General features: G+C 39.8%; 1 protein-coding gene across 4 annotated transcripts in view; it reads left to right on the forward strand.

The window, feature by feature from the left end:
• The window catches only part of TTBK2 (tau tubulin kinase 2), a 107,149-nt gene that overhangs the window by 50,749 nt on the left and 35,199 nt on the right, over nt 1-21,201 (forward strand). For all 4 annotated transcript variants that reach the window (XM_044436208.1, XM_044436210.1, XM_044436207.1 and 1 more), the window contains 7 exons: nt 1,378-1,451; nt 1,537-1,677; nt 9,189-9,293; nt 15,001-15,066; nt 17,019-17,111; nt 18,780-18,905; nt 20,551-20,708. In XM_044436208.1, the coding sequence (XP_044292143.1) occupies nt 1,378-1,451; nt 1,537-1,677; nt 9,189-9,293; nt 15,001-15,066; nt 17,019-17,111; nt 18,780-18,905; nt 20,551-20,708 (763 nt within the window). The remainder of the gene's footprint in view (nt 1-1,377; nt 1,452-1,536; nt 1,678-9,188; nt 9,294-15,000; nt 15,067-17,018; nt 17,112-18,779; nt 18,906-20,550; nt 20,709-21,201) is intronic.

The raw sequence follows: 21,201 nt of genomic DNA on the forward strand, positions 1-21,201 counted from the left end.
TTGCCCACCTCTATTTTAGACAGGTCTGTTTGGGCACATGAGCAAGCTAGAAGAGTATCGAATAGAAGAAACTACTATCTGATGGATATAAAACTGTCTGAAAAAAGAGCTACCCCCCTGAAGTGTTAATATAGCATTCTGAAACTAGTAGAGAATGAATAATTGGGTTAACAGAGGTCCAGACTCTTCAATATTTTAAATAATAACTTAGAAGAAATGAAAAGTATGTTTATGCATTTGTTAGAGAACAAACACTTTGAATAAGGATAAATCTGGAACCATTGAAATAAAAAATGCAAACATAGTTCAGAAAGAAGGCCCAATACAGAGAGGTAAAAGATGGATGAAAGTGCTATCATGGATCATAAATTCAACTTAATACTGTTACATTCAACTGAGCAAGAGAAAGCGGGCAAGGATATTCTTGGTTCTAGGCAAAATGTGGAGTGCTATATGTGTTTTTCTTTAAGTTCCATTTGTAGTGGCTGGATTTATAGCATATGAACACCCAGTAAAGGTATTAAGTGTGAGTCACACAGTAACTTTCACAATACTTACATGAATCATCTGTTTACTTGTAAGCCACTGCAATGGACAGGTAGAATATGTTCAGAATGTACAGCCCCAGTTAATAAGCTTGGCTCCGTTCTGGATGAACTACAATTTTTGAACTACTTGTAAAAGTTGCCTATACAAAACATTATAATAATTAAAATAGGAGATAAGTAATTGTGGCTAAGTTATTTCCATTCAGGCTGGGTTGCAACTTTAGCTCTCATATCAGCTGAAGGTGATAAAAGATGCTTTGGGCCACGGAGGTCACTTTAAGCGTACCACTCCTTAATTCTAAGAATAAGGCCATAACCTGAGCTGCTGTTTGTACTTGGTTGGTTGATCTTAGGTCTCCATTGAAAAGCAGAGGAGAATGCTTCCCACTGCTGTCTAAGAGGTTTCTTTGCTACCACTGTGAGATATGAATTTTGGCTTGAATCCAAAGAAGCACAAGCAGAAGTAGATTAATCTCCCTCCCAAATCTTGTCCTGAGGATTCGCTGACCCTCCTGAATGGGATGAGCTGTAACACAGGCGACTGAAATAAAAGGAGCTGGTTGTCCTTCTAGAGTCTGGAGGAGGAACCTACTGTGAGCGAGACCCTCTGCTTGATTTTGGTGCTCCCCCTTCTCCTCAGCTTCCTTTAGCACAGCTCATCCTATCCAGAAGAATCCCTTGACTCTCAGGAAGGCTTTCTGGGCAATGGACAAAGGGGGACAAGAAAGTTATATTCTGCCAAACCCCTTCCATCAGTGCTTCTTTAGATTCCAGCTTATGAGAAAAAATGAGAACAAATAAAATAATATGTAACTTTTCCTCCCCTCAGGGAAGGATCATGTCTGTAAGTTTGTTGGCTGTGGAAGGAATGACAGATTTAACTATGTGGTCATGCAATTGCAGGTGAGTTTGTTACATTTATAATCTTATTGTCCAAAATCTTAATATTATCCATTACTTCATTAAAAACACTTTCTTGCTTTTGCAGGGCCGGAACTTGGCAGATCTGCGTCGAAGCCAGACTAGGGGGACCTTCTCAATTAGTACTACTTTATGCCTTGGCAAGCAAATTCTGGAATCTATTGAAAGCATTCATTCTGTGGGTTTTTTACACAGAGATATTAAACCAGTGAGTTTCTCTGTATTTTTTTCTAAACCAAGGATTTAAATCGCAGCTGTTGTCATTACAGAGAACAACCCAGGAAATTGGATATAAGACTATTAAGAAGGAAGTGACCTGGTTTGTGTGAGATGACAGGCCACTGTGACTTAATTTATGTGTGGTGGCTGTTGCATTGTGATTGGGGGAGAGCTTAGGGTCCTTCATATACCTGGCCCATCCCACTCAACGGCCATGCCCTTGACACTTCCATTTCATCCCCTTTATGAGCCAGCCACTGAAGAAACCTCTGTGGTGGCTGATAGCCAAGAGTTGGGCTCTAATATAAAGCCCTTGGATATCAGAACTCTTCCTCATCCTCAAAATGATTTTTCTGAGCAATCCTATGGGCTGCTGCTACACTTATCCAGGCCCCGTAGCACAATTTTTTACTGGCCCAGTGCATTGATTCTTTGCTTCAGGATATGAGGAGGGCTCTGGATAATGGAGGGATAGTGGTGGAAATCACCCTGATGTCATGGTCAGACTACTTCCTGGTGAAAGTCGGTCTCACAGATACGCTGCAGAAGTGGGGGATCTATCCCTGGAAACTTATGGAATCTGAAGGATTTCTAAATATTTTGGGGGACTCTGCAGAAGTCAGAGCTAGTGGTTCTGCTGAGACCTTGTCAGATTATGGAATGGTAAGGAGCAATAGACCATTGACCATTGACACAATTTCTCATCGTGTCTTTTTCTACACTTTTTTTTTTTTTTTTTTGTGGAGCTTGGAAGGCTCCCTGGTTTACTGGGGAGTTCTAGATGGTGAAACAGGTCGGAAGGCACATGTAAGAGTGTTTAACTATATCTACTACATGGCAATGACGATAAAAAAAATAAAAGGCTTACTTTTTCACTTTTTCACTTCCCTCATATCCTCATGTAGCTGTCCAGTTGAGTTTTTCTGAGTGGTTCAGGGGTTACCTTTATCCTGGAACCCTCAGATGCCTGCTGTGATAAGTTTGCAAGACATTTTGAGGATAAAATTGCTTACCTTCATGCTGACTTGAATGCTAGTGCTGATGCTGTGTCTGTTGAGGTGGCCAGTGCATTCATTGTCTTTTCCTGTTTTGTGAGATCAGTTCAGTTTTGAACTTGAACTCCAACGCATAGTCTCTTAAAATTTGTTCTTCATGAGTTTATTATTTGAACTAGGTATGGGGTGGGGGTGGAATGTTGAATGCATTGTTGCATGATGTTGTGGTCCCTACTTCCTCAAAGGAATCAGTGGTACAACTACTCCTGAAAAAGACTTCCCCGGTTCTGGATATCTATTTCAACTATCATCTGCCTACTGCTGAATCTTAGGGAAGGGGAAGGATTTTTTTTCTTCCCCCCCCCTTTTCTTTTTCTTTTTATCGTTCTTTTTCTCCTCTTTCGACCTACTTTATAATTTTACCCTGCTTTAATCAATGCTTTGAGTCATCCCTGGCCATGTCGACGTTTATATATCCTGGGGAACACACGGGCGCTGCTATTGGCGTGGTCACGGGCAATGGTCGTTACAACAATAGGGGCTTAATGTGTCCACGTAGAAGAAGGATGGACAGATGGCTGACACCTATCCCTCCTTCTGGTCCTGCCCCCAACCAGAGGGCACCAGGTAGCCTTGTCAACCACCCCTCGGGCCTGATGGTGCTGTTGCTCAATGCCAGGTCGGTCAATAATAAATCTTCCCTCATCCATGACTTGATTGTGGATGAGGGGGCCGACCTGGCTTGCTTAACGGAGACCTGGGCGGGAGAGGGAGGGGATGTTGCCCTCTCCCAATTGTGCCCGCCCGGGTATCTGGTTCAACACTGTTCACGCCCAGAAGGGAGGGGAGGGGGAGTCGCGTTGGTTTACCGAGTCTCCATTTCTCTCACGGGTCTTCCGGTCCCTTTGAGACCAGGGCTGGAGTGCCTCTACTTGGTGTTGGGCGAACGAGACAGATTGGGGATTCTATTGGTGTACCGTGCACCCTTCTGCCCAGCAGTCTCCCTATCTGAGCTGACAGAGACTGTCTCGGACCTGGTGTTGAGGACCCCCAGGATGTTGGTCCTGGGGGACTTCAATCTCCATGCCGAGTCTGGACTGACCGGGGCGGCTCAGGACTTCATGGCCTCTATGACGGCCATGGGTCTGTCTCAACACGTCATCGGCCCGACCCATGAACGTGGACACACTCTGGACCTGGTATTCACGACAGGGCAGGAAGAAGATGACCTGAGGGTGAGGAACTTATGTTTGACTCCCCTGTCATGGTCAGATCACCTCCTGGTGAGGCTTGTGCTCGAGAGCGGCCTCTCCCTCTATAAGAGTGCGGACCCGATTGTATGGGCCTGCCCCTGGATCCGGATGGATCCGGATGGATTCCTGAAGGCCCTGGGGGAGTTTCCGGCTGACAAGACTGGTGCTCCTGTCGAGGCTCTGGTCGAACTGTGGAACGGAGAGATGACCAGGGCTGTGGACACGATCGCTCCCAAGCGTCCTCTCCCACCGGGCAGAGTCCGCTCTTCCCCTTGGTATACACCTGAATTGCGGGCGATGAAGCGGGTTGGGAGACAACTAGAGCGTAGGTGGAGGAAATCACGGGATGAATCTGACCGAACACACTTGAGAGCCCACTATCGGGCCTATGCTGTGGCGGTGAAGGCGGCGAAAAAGAAGTTTTTTTCCGCTTCCATTGCCTCCTCACAATGCCGTCCGGCGGAGCTTTTTCGAGTGGTGCAAGGCCTGGTTCGCCCGGGTCCTAAGGAAGATCCAATGCCACCCTCAAAGGCCCGCTGTGACGACTTTGCCAGGCATTTAAAGGAGAAAATCGCTCAGATTCGTCACGAGCTGGACTCCACTAATGAATCAGAGGTCTCTGGGGAGACGCCAATGCTACCGTCTGGTCCAAAATTATTGGAGGAATTTCAATTATTGCGGCCCAATGATGTGGACAAGGTGCTTGGACGAGTACGTCCTACCACTTGCCTATTGGATCCTTGCCCGTCTTGGTTAATAAATAACTCCAAGCACGGGATTGGGACCTGGATCTTGGAAGTGGTTAACGCTTCTCTGAGGGAGGGTCGAGTGCCTGCCCCTTTAAAGGAGGCGGTAATACGACCAGTTCTGAAGAAAGCGTCACTGGATCCAGAGATGGCCACTAACTATAGACCTGTGGCCAACATCCCGTTTCTGGGCAAGGTGTTGGAGCGGGTGGTGGCGGGACAACTCCAAGCACTCTTGGATGAAACTGATTATCTGGATCCTTTTCAGTCCGGCTTCAGACCCGGGTACAGTACTGAATCTGCCTTGGTCGCCCTGTACGATGACCTGTGCAGGGAGAAGGACAGGGGGAGTGCATCCCTGTTGGTTCTTCTGGACCTCTCGGTGGCTTTCGATACCATCGACCATGGTATCCTTCTGGATAGGCTTGTGGGATTGGGGGTTGGAGGCACTGCTTTGCAGTGGTTCCGCTCCTATCTCGACGGTCGATTCCAGAAGGTAGTGTTGGGGGACCATGTCTCTACGTCATGGCAGTTATGACGTAGTGGAGTACCACAGGGCTCCATTCTATCCCCTCTGCTATTTAACATCTATATGAAACCGCTGGGAGAGGTCATCAGGAGGTGTGGGCTGTGGAATCATCAATACGCTGATGATACCCAGCTTTACCTCTCGTTCTCCACTAATCCAGGTGAGGCAGTGGCTGTGCTGAACCGGTGCTTGGCCGAGGTAAGGGAATGGATGAGGGCCAATAAACTGAAACTCAACCCAGACAAGACGGAGGTCCTGTTGGTTGGCGGATCGGGTTTCGGAGAGGGTGGATTTGACCTGGTCCTGAATGGTGCAACACTCCCTCTTAGGGATACGGTCCGCAGCTTAGGAGTACTCCTCGACCCGGAGCTTTCTTTGGAAGCTCAGGTGACAGCAGTGGCGAGGAACGCCTTCTTTCAGCTTCGGCTGATTAATCAGCTGCGCCTCTACCTGGAGTACGACTGCCTGGCGACGGTGACACACGCGCTGGTGACTTCCCGCCTAGACTTCTGTAACGCGCTTTACGTGGGGCTTCCCCTGAAGACAGTCCGAACACTTCAATTGGTGCAAAATAGAGCTGCCAGGTTGCTGACGGGGACGGGGCGTTATGCTCACATGACTCCAGTCCTCCGTCAGCTTCACTGGCTTCCCATTGAAGCCCGGGCCCAATTCAAGGTGTTGATTATGACCTATAAAGCCCTAAACGGCTTGGGTCCGGGCTACCTGAACGAGCGCTTACGTCCGTATATGCCCGACCGCCCTTTAAGATCTGCGGGAGAGTCCCTTCTCCGGGAACCCTCCATGAAAGAAATTAGAAGAGTAAGTACCCGGAGGAGGGCTTTCTCTGTGGTGGCGCCCAACCTATGGAATTCACTCCCCAAAGAGGTCCGCCTGGCACCGTCGTTACTGGTTTTTCGGCGCCAGGTAAAGACCTTTTTATTTAAACATCATTTTAATTGTTAAAACATATGATCTGGCCAGGGCAACTTCTTCTTCCTTCTCTTTTCTCCTCCTATATTTTTATTTACTTATTTTATACTGATAATTTTAATTTTATATTCGTAACTCAGTGTATTTTTTGTATTTTTGTATTTAATGGTAATTTATTATGTTCTGTTGTATTTCAATGTATTTTATTGTGTTGTAAGCCGCCCCGAGGTTTCAGCAAGGGGCGGCATAGAAATATAATAATAATAATAATAATAATAATAATAATAATAATAATAATAATAATAAACACTATTTTTGTGTAAGGTGCTTGAGAAAGTGGTGATGTCACCACTGCAGGTGCTCTTGAATGAAACCTGTTCCAATCTGGGTTTAAGGTCAGATTTAGGATGGAACTGAACTTGTTCAGTTGGATGACCTTTCTGTGCAGCTCTATTCTTGCTCTCCCAGTGGCTTTTGGTATCGTTGACCATGGTATCTTCCTGGACCACCTCCATGAGCTTGGAATTGGAGGCACTGTTCTACAGTGGTTTGACTTGTACTTGTAAGGATGGCTTCAGTGAATAGCATTGGATGAGTGTGACTTGAACCCATGGTAGATCAGCTGTTTGGTATTACAGGGGACCATCTTGTTCCCAGTATTATTTAATGTTATCAATCCTTTGGGAGCAGACATCAGGTGATATGGGGCAAGGTGTCATCAGTATACTCATGGCATCCAACTCTATTTCTTTGTGACATCTGAATTGGGAAAGTTCATGCACGTTTCTGAACCTTGAATGTTGCTTTTGGCTTGGATGAGGACCAAAAAACTGAAGTTGAATCCTGGTAAGACAAAGATCTTATGGGTTGGCAGTTTACAGGTCTAGAAATTGGGCTGTTTGCCAGTTTAGATGACATTGCACTGCCCCTGAAAGAGAAGGTATTTAGTCTGGGGTTACTCCTGGATTCAGCTTTTGTCAGTGGAGGCCCATATGACCTTATCAGCCCAGAGTTTCCATTAACAATATGCTAACTGCTCCTATTCCTGGGTCAGGGTTAGTTTAGCCACAGTGATTCATGAAATGGTAACCTCACAATTTTACTACTGTATATTTTTAAATGAAGGGCTATCCTTGTCACTAGTTCAGAAGCTTCAGATAAAGCACTGACAGAGCTAACCATATTCACTTATCTGTGTTAAAAGAAACTGAACTGGCTGTCCATCAGCTATTGAGCCATATTCTGCTATTATCATGCACAGCCCTAAGAAGCCAGGATATTTATCAGACTGTCTTTCTTTACATATGCCTAGCTAAGATTTAAGATCATTAGATTAGGCCCTGCTGGCTGTTCTAAAAATAACAGAGGGTTACCGTGAAATGCCTGATTGCAGTGGGCTTTCTTGGTAGTGGTGCCTACCCTTTGGAAAACCCTCCCCCACATCGTTCAGGAAGCAGAAAATGTAACATGTTTAAAAGATCTTGTGAAACTCCATTTGTTCACTTAGGCTTTCCCTGGCTTATAATTAAATTAAGCATGCTGCTCTATTCTGTTTATGTATTGCTCTTTTTTGGTCATTGGTTTTAATATTGCATATTAAATGGGATTTTAATTTTTGCATATGAACTGTTGAAGAATAATATAGTTAAATAGGATCCAAATGCCACAAATAAATAAAGGTATGCTGTTTTGGATAGGAAATGTCGGAAAATTTTAAGGCTGGGAAGTAATTGAAGGAACAACCCACAGCAAGCCCAATCCTCTGTTGAGTACAGAGGGCTTGTGAACAACAAAAGATACCATGCAGTGTATTCACAGAATGGCTTTTCATGCTGTGCAAACTCACCTCTTAGGTGTGTGCAATTGTGTACTTACAGTGATTGTCAAACCATATGAAGGCTTAGAGCCTAACTTTAAACTATAAGTATTAATAAGTAAGTTCCATGGTTATTACTCCATTTGATCTGGGGATGTGCTCACACTGAGAAGTTTAGCTTATTTGAGCACAAAGGACTTCCTGCCTGCTTTGATCTGATTACTATTAGTGGGTTGACTCATTTTGCTTTCCATGGATGTCTCTCTAAGTTAAGCTGTGATTTGTGCATTCTTTAAATCACTTAGGAAATGTGTGCCATTCATTCTGTTTGCAGAAACTGGAAGCCGGAAACATCATAGTTCCAGTGCTGTTTGCACAAATGGTGTTAGAACTCCATAGTTTCTGGCTTTCAGTTTACTCAAACAGCATGATTGGCACACAGTTCCTTATTCTGTAAAAAAGGAAAGTGCAAACCGCAGCCTGTCTTAGAGATGGAAGTTCATTAGCTGGCTGTTTGTGCTCAACAGCAGGTCAGTGTCAGTAGAAGACTAACACAACTGGAATCTGGGAGACAAATTATGAAAATGTATCAGATTTTCACCCAGCTATTGGATTGGATTTGTGTGCCAGTACCATAGAGCAGCATAAAATACATGCAGACTGAGTAAAGATACGCTGCTGTTTTTCTCTTTATACTTGAGCAAGAACCATTTCCAAGAGGTGAGTGGGAAAGAGTTCACATTAATGTTAACAGTTAAACAAACAGCTTGTTCCATAATAGTCTGTACTGGAGAGCCGTGGAGGAGTTCTGGAATCATTTCAACTTCATTCAAGGAACATTGTGAGATACTATACTTGAGACTAATCTTGAGGTAAGAAGTTAGAAGTTCTGGCAGTTGGCAGTTTTTATTGATAACTTCTACTTTCTCAAGGCAGACAGGAATGCAGAAGAAAGTTTATAATCTCTATCCTTAGTTACCTTATTGTAGTACTAGAAAACTACTATTTTCCTTGATAGTTTTTCTATATTATTCAATGTCCTGAATTCAATGTCCTGTGGATTTCTGCTGGAGGGTACTAGAAGACTTTTTGCCACCTTGTATGATATGAAATACATTTTGTTTTGCAAAGATAGTGTAAACCATGAATATAATGTGGAAACAGAAAGTGTAGTAAATAGCCTGTTCAGTATAAAAGATAAACATGCTTTTTTCTCTTTTCTCTCCACCAGTCCAACTTTGCTATGGGACGCTTTCCAAGCACCTGGAGGAAGTGTTACATGTTGGATTTTGGCTTGGCACGTCAGTTTACAAATTCATGCGGGGATGTCAGACCAGTAAGAAATTTGAATTAAACTTTTTCAGTAATTTAAAGTTTAGTATGTAGAATAATCTTTTAAAGTCCTTCCAGAATAAATTGTTTTACCTGTATTTGATGTATTTCACTTGGAACTTGAGAGGCATATTTGATCCTTGTAGCTAGTTTGAAGAAGCAGGAATTGGGTGACTTCTAATTTAGTCCTGAGTTATCGACATATTGTGTGACCTTGAGCAATGTTGAATGTTTTGGTGCACAGACTGGAAACTGTATCTGGGCTTTTGAATGTACTCTTCAATAGCAGAATTAGGCTTTATCTGAGAAATGTTAAAATACCTAAGTAGACAAATGAATATTTTTAGAACAGAAAATGTACAGAATTGTAATGAAAAATTCTTGGGGTATAATAGATCAGTTCAGGAATACATTCAGTAATACATTTGTTTGTTTACAAAGCAGAAAAGGTATATGATAGAACATATGGCGTGGAAGTGATAAGGAATCTGAATGAGATACAAAAATATTAGAGCCTCTCAAAGGCTTGCTTGGGTGATCAGAGATACCTAATAGTGATTCAAAAGGTATTCTTCATTTTGGGACCTTACTCCTAATCAGGTATTATAGTGGCAGCCACATTTGTTAGGCATTTGAGTGAGGGGAGCTGAATCCCCTTCCCTTTCCCTGCTCACTTCCCTGTGGTCCACTGCTTCAACACATTAGGCATGGTAGAAAGTGCCTGGGGCAAAGGATCATGTGGCATTATGTAAAGAAGTGTTTGTTTCCCTCATTAACCCTTCTGAAGATACAATTAGGCTTCTGCTTATATATGCAAATGGTGCATACACATGAAGAATAAGTATGATTGTCCCTATTGGGTATGATTTGGCCTCTGATTAAGCAGGTGTTTTGTACATAGCAAGGAATTTGAGATATTTCAAATATACACCTGGCTTTCTCAAATCACACAAATATTTGTTGTGTTTCTAGGGAACTTGTACTGTAGCTTTCTTATAGCAACTATGTGTCTATTTGTAGTTCAAACATTGTGTGATGTCTTATCCAAGAATGGAAAACAGTTATTGGTTGTGGATTCTTTCCCTCTTGTTGCATTAGGCAAATATTAATGACTAGTTGATTGCATACAGTCTTCATTCATTGACCCAGTGCACAGCTGCTGTGAAAAAGGCAGCCTCCATGCTAACCATAATTAGAAACAGAACAGAAAATAGAATTGCTAAAACCTTACTTCCCTTATACAGATCATTGCTGTGATTGCACTTAGAATATTGTGTATAATTCCACCTTACCTGAAATAGGACATTATTGAGTTGGAAAGCGTACAGAGAAGGACAAACAAATGATCAGGGATTAGAGCAGCTCCCTTATGAGAAGTGACTACAACAACTGAGACTTCAGTTTAGAAAAAAAGGAGAATAAGGGGAGACATGGAGTAATTAAAATTATGCATGGTATGAAGAACGTACAGAGGCATTTCTCTCTCTCTCCTGGGGATCATCCCATGAAGCTGATTGGTGGGATGTTTAGGACAGATAGAAGAAAATACTTCTTCACACAATATACAAAATTATCAAATTCATTGCTATGGGAAGTGATGATGGCCACCAATTTGGATTGATTGATTGCATTTGTATGCTGCCCCATAGCCAGAGATTCCCTGGGGAACTCCCGGTGCAATAATAAAAATACAGATTAAAAAACTAATAACAAAAACTATAAAACATAATAGAATAAAAATACAATATAAATACAATATTCTTTTACAAAGGGATTGGACCAATTCATGGAGGAGGAGGAGGCCATCAATGGCTATGTACTACCTCCTTTACTAGAGGCAGCATGTCTGCATACACTGATTGCTAAGGTGCTTCAGCAGGAGGAGGTCTTGTACCCATCCTGCTTGAGGGATATTGTATTTAGCTGGTTTGCCACTGTGTGAACAGTCTGAATGAACCATTGGTCTCATGCAGCGTGGCTTTTCTTTTTCTCTAATATCCTTAGCTTTGTATTGTGAAAGCCCCATTTGCGATTCTTGAAATTAAAAACAAAGGAGTTTATAGTAAAGATTAAAAATACATGTTTGATTAATTTTCCTTTATCATGGTGCCTTACTAAAATGGAATAAACTTTTTGTAAAATTTTTGTTGTCATTGTCGTTGTTGCATGCTATCAAGTCATCTCTGACTGATGGTGACCCTATGAATGAATGACTTCCAAAATGTCCTGTCCTTTACATCCCTGCTCAGCTCTTGGTTTTTATATCTTCATAACAGTGTTTTAAAAACGTTTGCAGCTCATTGTTCACTGAAGATGACATTAAACTAATTTTTGCTTTGTATGAAATGTGTGAGCAAAGTGCCTTAGTGAGTGAAACTTGGCTATTAGTTGGTGAGAGTGGCATGTCAAGTCTCGAGCTCCCCCCCCCCCCCCCCCCCGCCTCAGCCTGAAGCTGGGAAAGATGGATTTGGGAATGCCCTGATTGATAGAAACATTCTTGCTCCTGACCTTGGCTAATTTAGGCTGGATGGTGGAGGGTACTGGTGCTTACATGCACAGTGCTGAAAAGAGCTCCTAACTTTCCAGATAAAGTTAGGCCTTGCTACTTTTGTGGTTGGATAGCAATAGCACTTGCAATGCCTACATCTTCAGCATCAAAACAAACCGCCAGAGACAGACTGGGGCCAGCTGGTTTGGTGCTGGGGTTGCTTGCCTGATAACCCAAGCCTGAACTTCTGCTTTAGAAGGAGAAGCTGGTCATTGGGATGCAGAAACTCTCCCAAGTGCCAGTGCCAAAACAACCCCTCTTTCAGTCATCAGCTTTGGGACAGGGCTGGAATTGTTCCCACATGTGAGCTGACCTTCTTTAACTCTGGATGTGATCTCAACAGTTTGAGTAGAGAAATGGGGTATCCTGAATCTCACATAGCAGTGCAGCATGAAGTCAGGGCTCCTACAAAGGATCTTGGCATCCACTAGTATTAGTTTGGCAACCAAGACTAGTGAAAACAGTGAATCTAGTTCAAAGATATAACAGAAAGCAAGGTATCTCTATTTCAAAATGCTGCTTTACCAAAAGAATAATTACCAAACATAGATTATCTCTTCAAAGCATGTTTATCTTATTTTTTTTATGTGTCCTAGCATATTCAGTATGGCCTCACATACTTATGCATACTTCTAATTCATCAGACTGGCAAAGCCAAAATATGGAGTTCATCATCACTAGGATGGTATATTGAGAGACAGTAAAGTGTAGTGGTCTTGGACTGGAATCCAGGAGATCCAAGTACTAGTACCCACTTGGCAACAAAACTCACTGGGCTGATAATTGTAATGCTTGAGCCTTTCCAACTCTTGGAGAGACCACTGATGTGAGCTAGTTGATATATCCATCTATTTGTTTTAAAATAACCAGTAAAATATGTTTTCCTTCAAAAGGTGTCATGAAAGTGACTTAAGGATTTCATTCCAGAAGAACAGATAGTGGTGTCCTAAACAGTGAATAGTTTTAGCTATTATGGTATTTTTGCTTTAAAAGTGCTTTAGCATTAAATTTATTCTGCACTAGAATGGGCAGCTCGGAGTGTCATGGCTGTAAATCTGTAATATATTTAGAAAGAAATGTAATTTGACAGCCATATCCAACATATAAAATCCTATATTTCAGACTTCTACAGCTGTAATTTTCCAAGGCGCTCTCTCCAGCTGTACAGAAACAATAATGTTCTTAATACTAATGACCAAAGGGCTTGCCACAATAACATTGTGTTCACATGAAAATAAAGTTCTCATATTTTCATTCTCAGAAATATCTGGGAGAGGGTACTCAAGACTTCATGTGTAAAAAGATACATAAGACTTACTTTTAATTATACAAATTGAAAAAGTGTTGGTACTAAAGTGTGTGGTATGCTTTGAGCTGTTGTAGCAGCCAGTGTTGTGGAATGTTAATATGGCAGATTGAGTCCTGATTAAAAGCAATGACATCAAAACTGTAGGAACTGTTTTTCTATTTCTTTGTTAAATTACTTCTGTTAGCTACATCTTGTTGAAAACATTTGACAACTTTAAGTTGCAATACTGTGCATGCTTGCTTGAGAAGTTGGGAATAAGGCTCATTGAACATAGTGAGACTTGCCTCTAAATAAACATGCAGATAATTGTGCAATTAGTTTTTTTCTTTTATTTAAAGTTCTGTCTTTTAAAACCCTAGAAGTGCATGCCTCTGCTCTTGTCCTAGGTGCAGATATACAAACATTTGCACACATTGGAGGGACAAAAACTGAATGATGACTCAGTGATAATCTCTTAAATATGCCCCTTTGGCACTCTCAAGGAGCTGTCATTGGTTGTCAACTCAGAGAGTATGTAAAACAGACTGGGATGGAGGAACCTGCAGTGAGCAAAATTGGGCTGATAGTTGGCAAGAGCAATATGGAGTGAGTGACAGTCACTCTACCGTGCCATCGTAGGTCTAGCAGCCCTTAGTACAAGCCATGGGTTGTCAGGGGGGCTTGCTGCCCTTAAATAAGCCACCTTGTGAAAAGGGGTCCAGATTTGCATGACTTAACAACTCATCATTACTTACGTAAACCCTGTGAGTGATGCTTAATAAAACAGAATCCTATTCTTGTTTTTCATTTACCTCCAGGCACCCTTGTCAAATTCAGTATAGGACTATTACAATACAGAAACACATTTTAAAAGGAAAAAAAACCCTTGTTTATTTCCATACCAATCAAGTAGTACTTATGTAATTAACATAATTATAAGTTTTGAGATAATGTAGAATATTTTTGACAGTCTATATGTAGGATTTGGTCATCTACATATATAGGCAAATTGGTGTAAAATTAAGCATAGAAATTGGTGTAAAATTAAGCATAGCATCATTTTCTTTCTGCCTGTCTTAAGAAGAAAGTACTATGCTAGCCATAAAAAATAGTAATTCTTGTTCTGATGTGTATTTAGATTATATTCCTAGTGAAGTGGCAAGTATCTTAAAAGTTAACTTAGTTGTTACTATTTAAAGCATTTTACTTTGATTTTTGGATGAAAAGCAGCCCGTAGAAAATCAATAATGAGTGAAACAGCCTCCCTTCCCACACATAATCTTTCATTAAAATATTAATGATATGAACATGCTGAGATTGCATTTATAAAATCCTGAAAATCCTGACTGCTGAGAAAAGCAAAATGACAGATGATCCAGGAAACCTACAATGTGCAGTTCAACAGCAGAAATGAGTTTGTTTATTAACTGCCACTGTGTTATTTAGCTCCTAAATACCCTAAGTCATACTCATAGCCTATGACCCAGCCAGTTACAGGTTGTTGTAAAGAGACCTCTTGTTGAAAAGAGGAAGTAGGTAGTATGTGGCAATGTGCAGGTTTGCTCTCACTCGTGAGAATTGTTCCTGTGCCTTTTTGGAAATAGATTTGATACCTTGTTAGAATCCGGTTAAAAAGACATTGGGTTCATAAACAAAACATAATCCAAAATGCCTGTCGTTATTTCCTATCCTCATCTAATTTCCATTCATCATACAGATTATATTGCATATACAAGAGGTTAAAGAGTCCTGTGCACCATTAGCAATGGAAGGCTCCAAAGTAGAGGACCTATGTAGAGCCTTTTTTATATATAACTGAAACTAATATTGGCATACACAGTAATATTGAATTTCTTGCCTGTCTTACATTGATAGCCCCGAGCTGTTGCTGGTTTTAGAGGGACAGTGCGATATGCATCAGTCAATGCTCATAGGAACAGAGTGAGTATTAGTACTATGACTAGCCTGAACTTTTAGTAATTAACATCATTACAAAAGCTGTGTTTGTCATAATTTTATGCCTTTCCTATGTTTTTCTGTTTAATATTGTTAACAATGTAATATTGTTTGAAGTATAAAAAAGTCGGGAAAAAGATGTCTGCTTGTGCTATAATCAGACTGCACACTCTGGTAATGGAAGTAACTACAGTTTAAATTTTTTTTTTAGTAAGTGTACTACTATTTTAATCAAGTGCCATAATATTAACCTGTGGAAAATGAAGAGATTGATGGTTTGACTAATATTTATGATACATCTGTATGTATTAGTTCTTGCTATGCTAGATTTTAAAAACAAAATATATGCTTATTTGCAGTGTGTGCATATTAGAAAGCATGAAGGAAGGATTAATTTCAGAGAATTAATGTGGTACTTTAGTGCAATTATTACTTTTTGCACTAAGGAACAGGTAAGAGTTTTAAGGGCAAGGGTAGAAGGAAAAGGACATATATGCCTACTTCCTATATAAGAGATTGAGAAAGTGGTGTTTATGCTGGGAGAAAGGTACTCTTCTCTTAAATATTAAATAAATATTCAAAATAACTATTATCCAAAGTAATAGTGTTATACTCAACTTTATGTCCTTGAAGTTGAATATAAAAAAGTGAAAATGGTAAGAAGCCTCTGCTTCTTGTCATCTCAGATTCTTTTAGAACTGTTTAAGGGTTAGTCTTTGGTTGTATGGGAAAAAGAGATATAGAAGCAACAAGAAATGTATTCACTCTAGTTACAGAAGGAAAGTAGTAGATAATTTTCTTCATTTGCTGGATTTTAGTTGAAGCAGAACAGAGAACCTCTCTATGTTTCTGAACTGGTGATTTTTTTAAAGTAAACATTGTATGATGCAGTTTGATGATTTTGCATATACTGTAAGGTATAGCTGTGTGCTCCATGGCATGCAACAGCAACAGGTAGCTCTCCATGAGTATACTAAATGAGCCACAGAATCGGGCTGTTGCATTTCTGCAAACTCTAGCCTAACTTTCCTGATAATCTCTTGTAATTGAGTAGATTAGAAGTATTAATGATTACACACGTGACACAAGGGTGTATATTTGCTAGGGGTAGATCAGGTCTCTGGTTCAGGAGCACAGTATGAAAGACAGTTGGTTCTGTGAACAGCAGTGCACAAGTAATTGTTAAGCCAGGTAATTGGAACAAGGTAAGAATACAATTTGATGTTAAGGAAAGATGTAGAATATATTCAAAATAATTTAAAACTTCTGTTTCTGGTTTATGCCTATAAAAATGAGTATAATTATAGTTGCTTTATTGTCCTCATTTAACCTGAACCTGGTGTACAGTTAAACCTTTAGAATTTATTTCCTTACAAGTAGCATTTGCACTTAAACGTTGCAGTGTACAGAGTACTTATTTGTCAGTACAAGCCAACCAGACATGCCAGTATACTCCATTCCATCCCCTTTTTGTTCTCTGTTTTCTTTCTGGAAAACTCTAATCCTCTTCCCTCCAATATTCATTCAGCATTCTGTGGCTACAGTGCATGCCTAGTTTTCATTGGACTTTTTTTTTTTTTTTTTGACTTCTCCCTTTTTGTTTCGAAAGGTTTTTTTGTCCTTTTGCAAACCTTGAATTTCTTCTGAACCTGCTGATTAACTCTGCCTAGTCTATGGATCATATTGCTTTGGCTTCATAAGGATCATGCTTGAAATTAAGTTTGGTATTAGAATATCTAATTGCAAAAGTGTTAAGATTTTGGGTTTCATTTTCTGTATCATCACTTACTTGTTAAGATAAAAATATTTATCTACATAGTTTGTCTTGATTTTAAAGTTTTGGCTAGTGAATACAGTATTTTTTATACAATACAGTACATTTATATAAACAGGGAATTGGCTTTATAACAATGTGCAGTCTTTTTTTTTTTTTATAGGAAATGGGACGTCATGATGACCTCTGGTCATTGTTTTACATGTTGGTAGAATTTGTGGTTGGACAACTGCCCTGGAGGAAAATTAAAGACAAGGTCTGTTGAGAAAATGTAACAAATAGAGATAAAATTAGGGTCAAATGATGTGATGTTAAATTCATTACTTGGAAGCACAACAGAGATTATAAAAATGGGGGAATGATTTTCCTAGGGCCTGCATTGTGTGAAAGTTTAATCCAATCCCATTTGGCAGTGATTCTGACAAAACAGACCTCATTGTACTGCTTTTTGCTTTGGTGCCCATAGGACCTTTTTCCTAATGCTAACAGCAGCTAGTATGTATCATTTTTTACATGATTGTGACTGGTGAAGGAGAAGGTAAAGCTGCGACCCAATGAAAATTGCTTCTTTGATGTTTGTTAACATTTTTAATTCCTGATGAATTTTCAAATGACACAGTGGGTCCATTCTCATGTAAGAGTGGCAAATCATTGGTTAATGAACACACATTTGCTGCTGTGTGCTTGTGTGTGCTGCTGCTGCTTTACTTAATCAGCCTCTGATTGGTCCAGTTGGAGGCTCTTTCATAACATGCAAACCCGGACGCCATGGGTTATTCTTGAGTTAAACAACCTACAGTTAACCAAAGACAAATTGTAGGTTAACTGTGATTTGTTTAATCCATGAGTAACCCAAAGACCCAATTCAGATGATCACTGCACCTTAAATGGCATTTAACCCATGGTGGGTGCTATTTACCTTATCAACTGCCTGTCTGCAATTTGTTGTGCTGTTCAAACCTGAGCAACATGACTTGTTTGATGAGATTACCCTCAAATAACCCATAGCCTGTAGTTGGGTTGTTCAGTGGTGGTGGTGGTTTCTTCCTCAAGGAAGCCATGCTGCCTGGATTCAGACTACATGACAGGCTGTACCCAGATGGGTAAATTAGGCAAATGGTACCTAGCATATGCTGTGGCTGAAGCAAGCCACCATAGTTTGCTTAAGCTGCAGTGATCAAATGAACCTGGGTGATAGATTTTTCATGGATTAAACAGCTGACAATTTACTTAATGCCCTGAGACTGTGCATGCAAATCAGCAGCAGCACATGCTGGACATGAAATTTGACAAATCACTGCTTACCATTGTTACATATGAGCTGGATCATGTAACAGCACTTGCAGTTTGATCCGAAGGATACTGCATATATTCTTGACATTCTTTTTACTACATAGAAGTAGTTAGAAAATGATGTTATTTCTGTACATTAATTATTTGAACAGCTGGTACAGAGTTATATTTACCTAAATGAGAAGTAATAAAACCCATCCATGACATGATCAAGCCAGGTCTTCTTGCACAGAATTTCATATTTCTTCACTGTGACAGGTCAACTTAGATCCACATTTGCTTTTGGAAAAGATTAAGTTGGGTCTGAAGCTACAGTATTTGGCACAAGTTCAGCTTTAGCTCAAATGGCTCTTACACAGGAGGGTTCAGGCTTCAGTAAACAGAGGTATATTCAATAGCATTTGTTTTACTTAAATAAGGCCTTTTGCAAGGATTAAAGTTTGCTCTGGTCCTTGATTTTTAAGACCAGAGCTGTTGATACGTAGCCAAATGAAGGAATATTATAAAGCAGTATTATAAGCATAAAAATTTCAGTTTAATATGAGATTTACTCTAACATCTATAAAGTAGTATATTAATATTTTTCTTTAGTAAGGGAAGTATGGTAACCCTTTCATTTTCCTGCTTGCAGGAGCAAGTGGGCTCCATAAAAGAGAGATATGACCACCGGTTGATGCTAAAACATCTCCCTCAGGAATTTAACATCTTTCTGGATCACATTTCTACTTTAGATTATTTTACCAAACCTGATTACCAGGTATTATTTTTATTTTAAGTCTAGTACATCTTCTTACTTCATAACTTATATTGATAATATATGGCTTTATACTGTCTAGGCTTATGAAAATGTTTATTCTAGCATATTTAATAGGCACATATTACATAATTTAATATTCCTCTGCTTTTACATTTTTGTATTTTCTAAAAATATTCCCAAACTATGTTTGTGAGTGATATCTAGTTAAATTCTTCTACTGAAGGAACTGATTCCATCAACAAAACAGAATTCTGGATGATCCCCAACTCTGCTTGCAGCAACCAACATGCCTTCAAAACCTGCTTTGGAAGATGGGGAATCTTCAGAAGCAGATTTATGAGAGGTGCTGGGGAAGAGGGAGAAAAATGAAGGTCCTGTTGTTCAAGTGGACTCCTTCTTGTGCAACAGTGAATTTCATTCTTTAATTCCTACATCAAATACCATTTGATAGAATCAGAGAAGCAAAACACTCACTGTAATTTCAGAATTTGGCATCACAGCGTATGATTTGTGTTATCCTGTTACTATTCTAGCCTGCTTTGGTAAACATTTTGATATTTATTCTTATATTTCTCCCAATCAGTAGTAAAAGTTAATTATGCACATTATTGTTATACTCTGTTTTAATGCTATGTTGATAATATCCAAATAAATCCATGCTAACCAGATTTGGAGATAGGTAAAGTTAAAAATAGATTCCCCCACCCCCGCTTTTTATAAACCTCTCTTTTAGTATCTGTGAGACAAATACTGTTAGTTCATTTACATGCATCTAGGAATTGAATTTTCACTGCATTATGCCTCTAGGCATATCTTTACAAATTCTGACCTTCTTGACAGAGGTTAATTTTATATTTTAAGCATTCCCATGTCTTTCTGACCATTGTTGTTTGGTAATCAGGAAAAATGTGTATTCTTCAGTCCTTTCTACCTCAAAGAACAGCCTTAGGGGATAAAGGACCACATGATCAATAATTTATGGGGCAACCTATATTCATTATATATATATATATATATATATATAAATAAAACTGCCAGCACACCATGTTGCTGCTCTGGACCATCCCCTAGGAATGGGACACAAGTTTATTACTTCTGAAGTTTGAGAAAGGGAGGACAGTACATTCTGAATTTCTGTTTCTGGGGAGCTTGTTCTTCTTTACTCTGGTATGATGAATCTGGGTAGGAATTTCATTCTGATGGCAGTAGGACTTAAAGTGTTGTTTTTTGTTTTCTTACAATGTACTTGACAGAGGGTCCTCCCGGTGAAGTTTTTTTCCATTCAGTCCATGCCTTGGCCCTTGAACTGTGGCTTTTGGACAGGCCTTTATTATATTAAACTTGCATCTTTGTTGATCATAGTGATTTTAAAAAATGTAAGGGAGGACTTGAAGCACCAAACAATTGACAAAATAAATCTCTTTATCAATGCTAAAAACCCTGATTTGGTCAAGAAATGGCTTGATTCACTGCAAATGACTAATTATACTCTGTTAAATATATTAATGAAATATTACTTTGAATTTATCTGAGTAGATCTATATTAAGCATCAAAGCCAAATGTTCTGAGAGCAGATGTTTATAGGGTTGCATATTATGACACTAAACTCAACGGGGTTTATAAATATATATATTATTTTTATAGCTTCTCATGTCCGTCTTTGACAACAGCATGAAGACTTTTGGAGTGAATGAGAGTGACCTATTTGACTGGGAAAAGAGTGGAGCTGATGGTTTTCTGACTACCACCACCACTTCAGCTACTCCTCAGCTGCACACTCGACTGACACCAGCTGCCATAGGGTATTTCAGAGCATTTCTGTTGATCATGCGAACTGGCTCATACCATTAAAATTCTTTATACTTTGTTTACATTTTTCTTTCTATAACAGTGCCAAATGTTGTTGTATAGACTAATCTCCTGTTTACTCTGTAGCATAGAAAAATATTGTCAGGTTCTTCTTTGCCCATAATATAAATAATTGCAATTATGAGGGAACCAGATATGCACCATTCATAACAAGGCGTTAATGAACAACTATTTCACTTTTTTCTGGGGAAAATCTTTCATAATTTTAGCACTTAGTGTTTTTGGTCTTCTCAAAAAAGTCACTTCTTCTGCTGTGAAGAGATTTAGCAATCCCAGACATATCTGTGTCTGAGTTCTCATTCTAGATCCTATATAGAATGATCTAGTGCCAGCATTGAGAAAAACAAGTTGCTCTTCTTTCATTTTAAAGAGCAATACCAATAGAGTTACAGTATTGACTTTGATAGCTCAATCCAAGTTGACCAT

This window comes from Varanus komodoensis, unplaced genomic scaffold, assembly GCF_004798865.1.
Source record: "Varanus komodoensis strain SLA01 unplaced genomic scaffold, ASM479886v1 scaffold3, whole genome shotgun sequence".
NCBI lineage: Eukaryota > Metazoa > Chordata > Lepidosauria > Squamata > Varanidae > Varanus > Varanus komodoensis.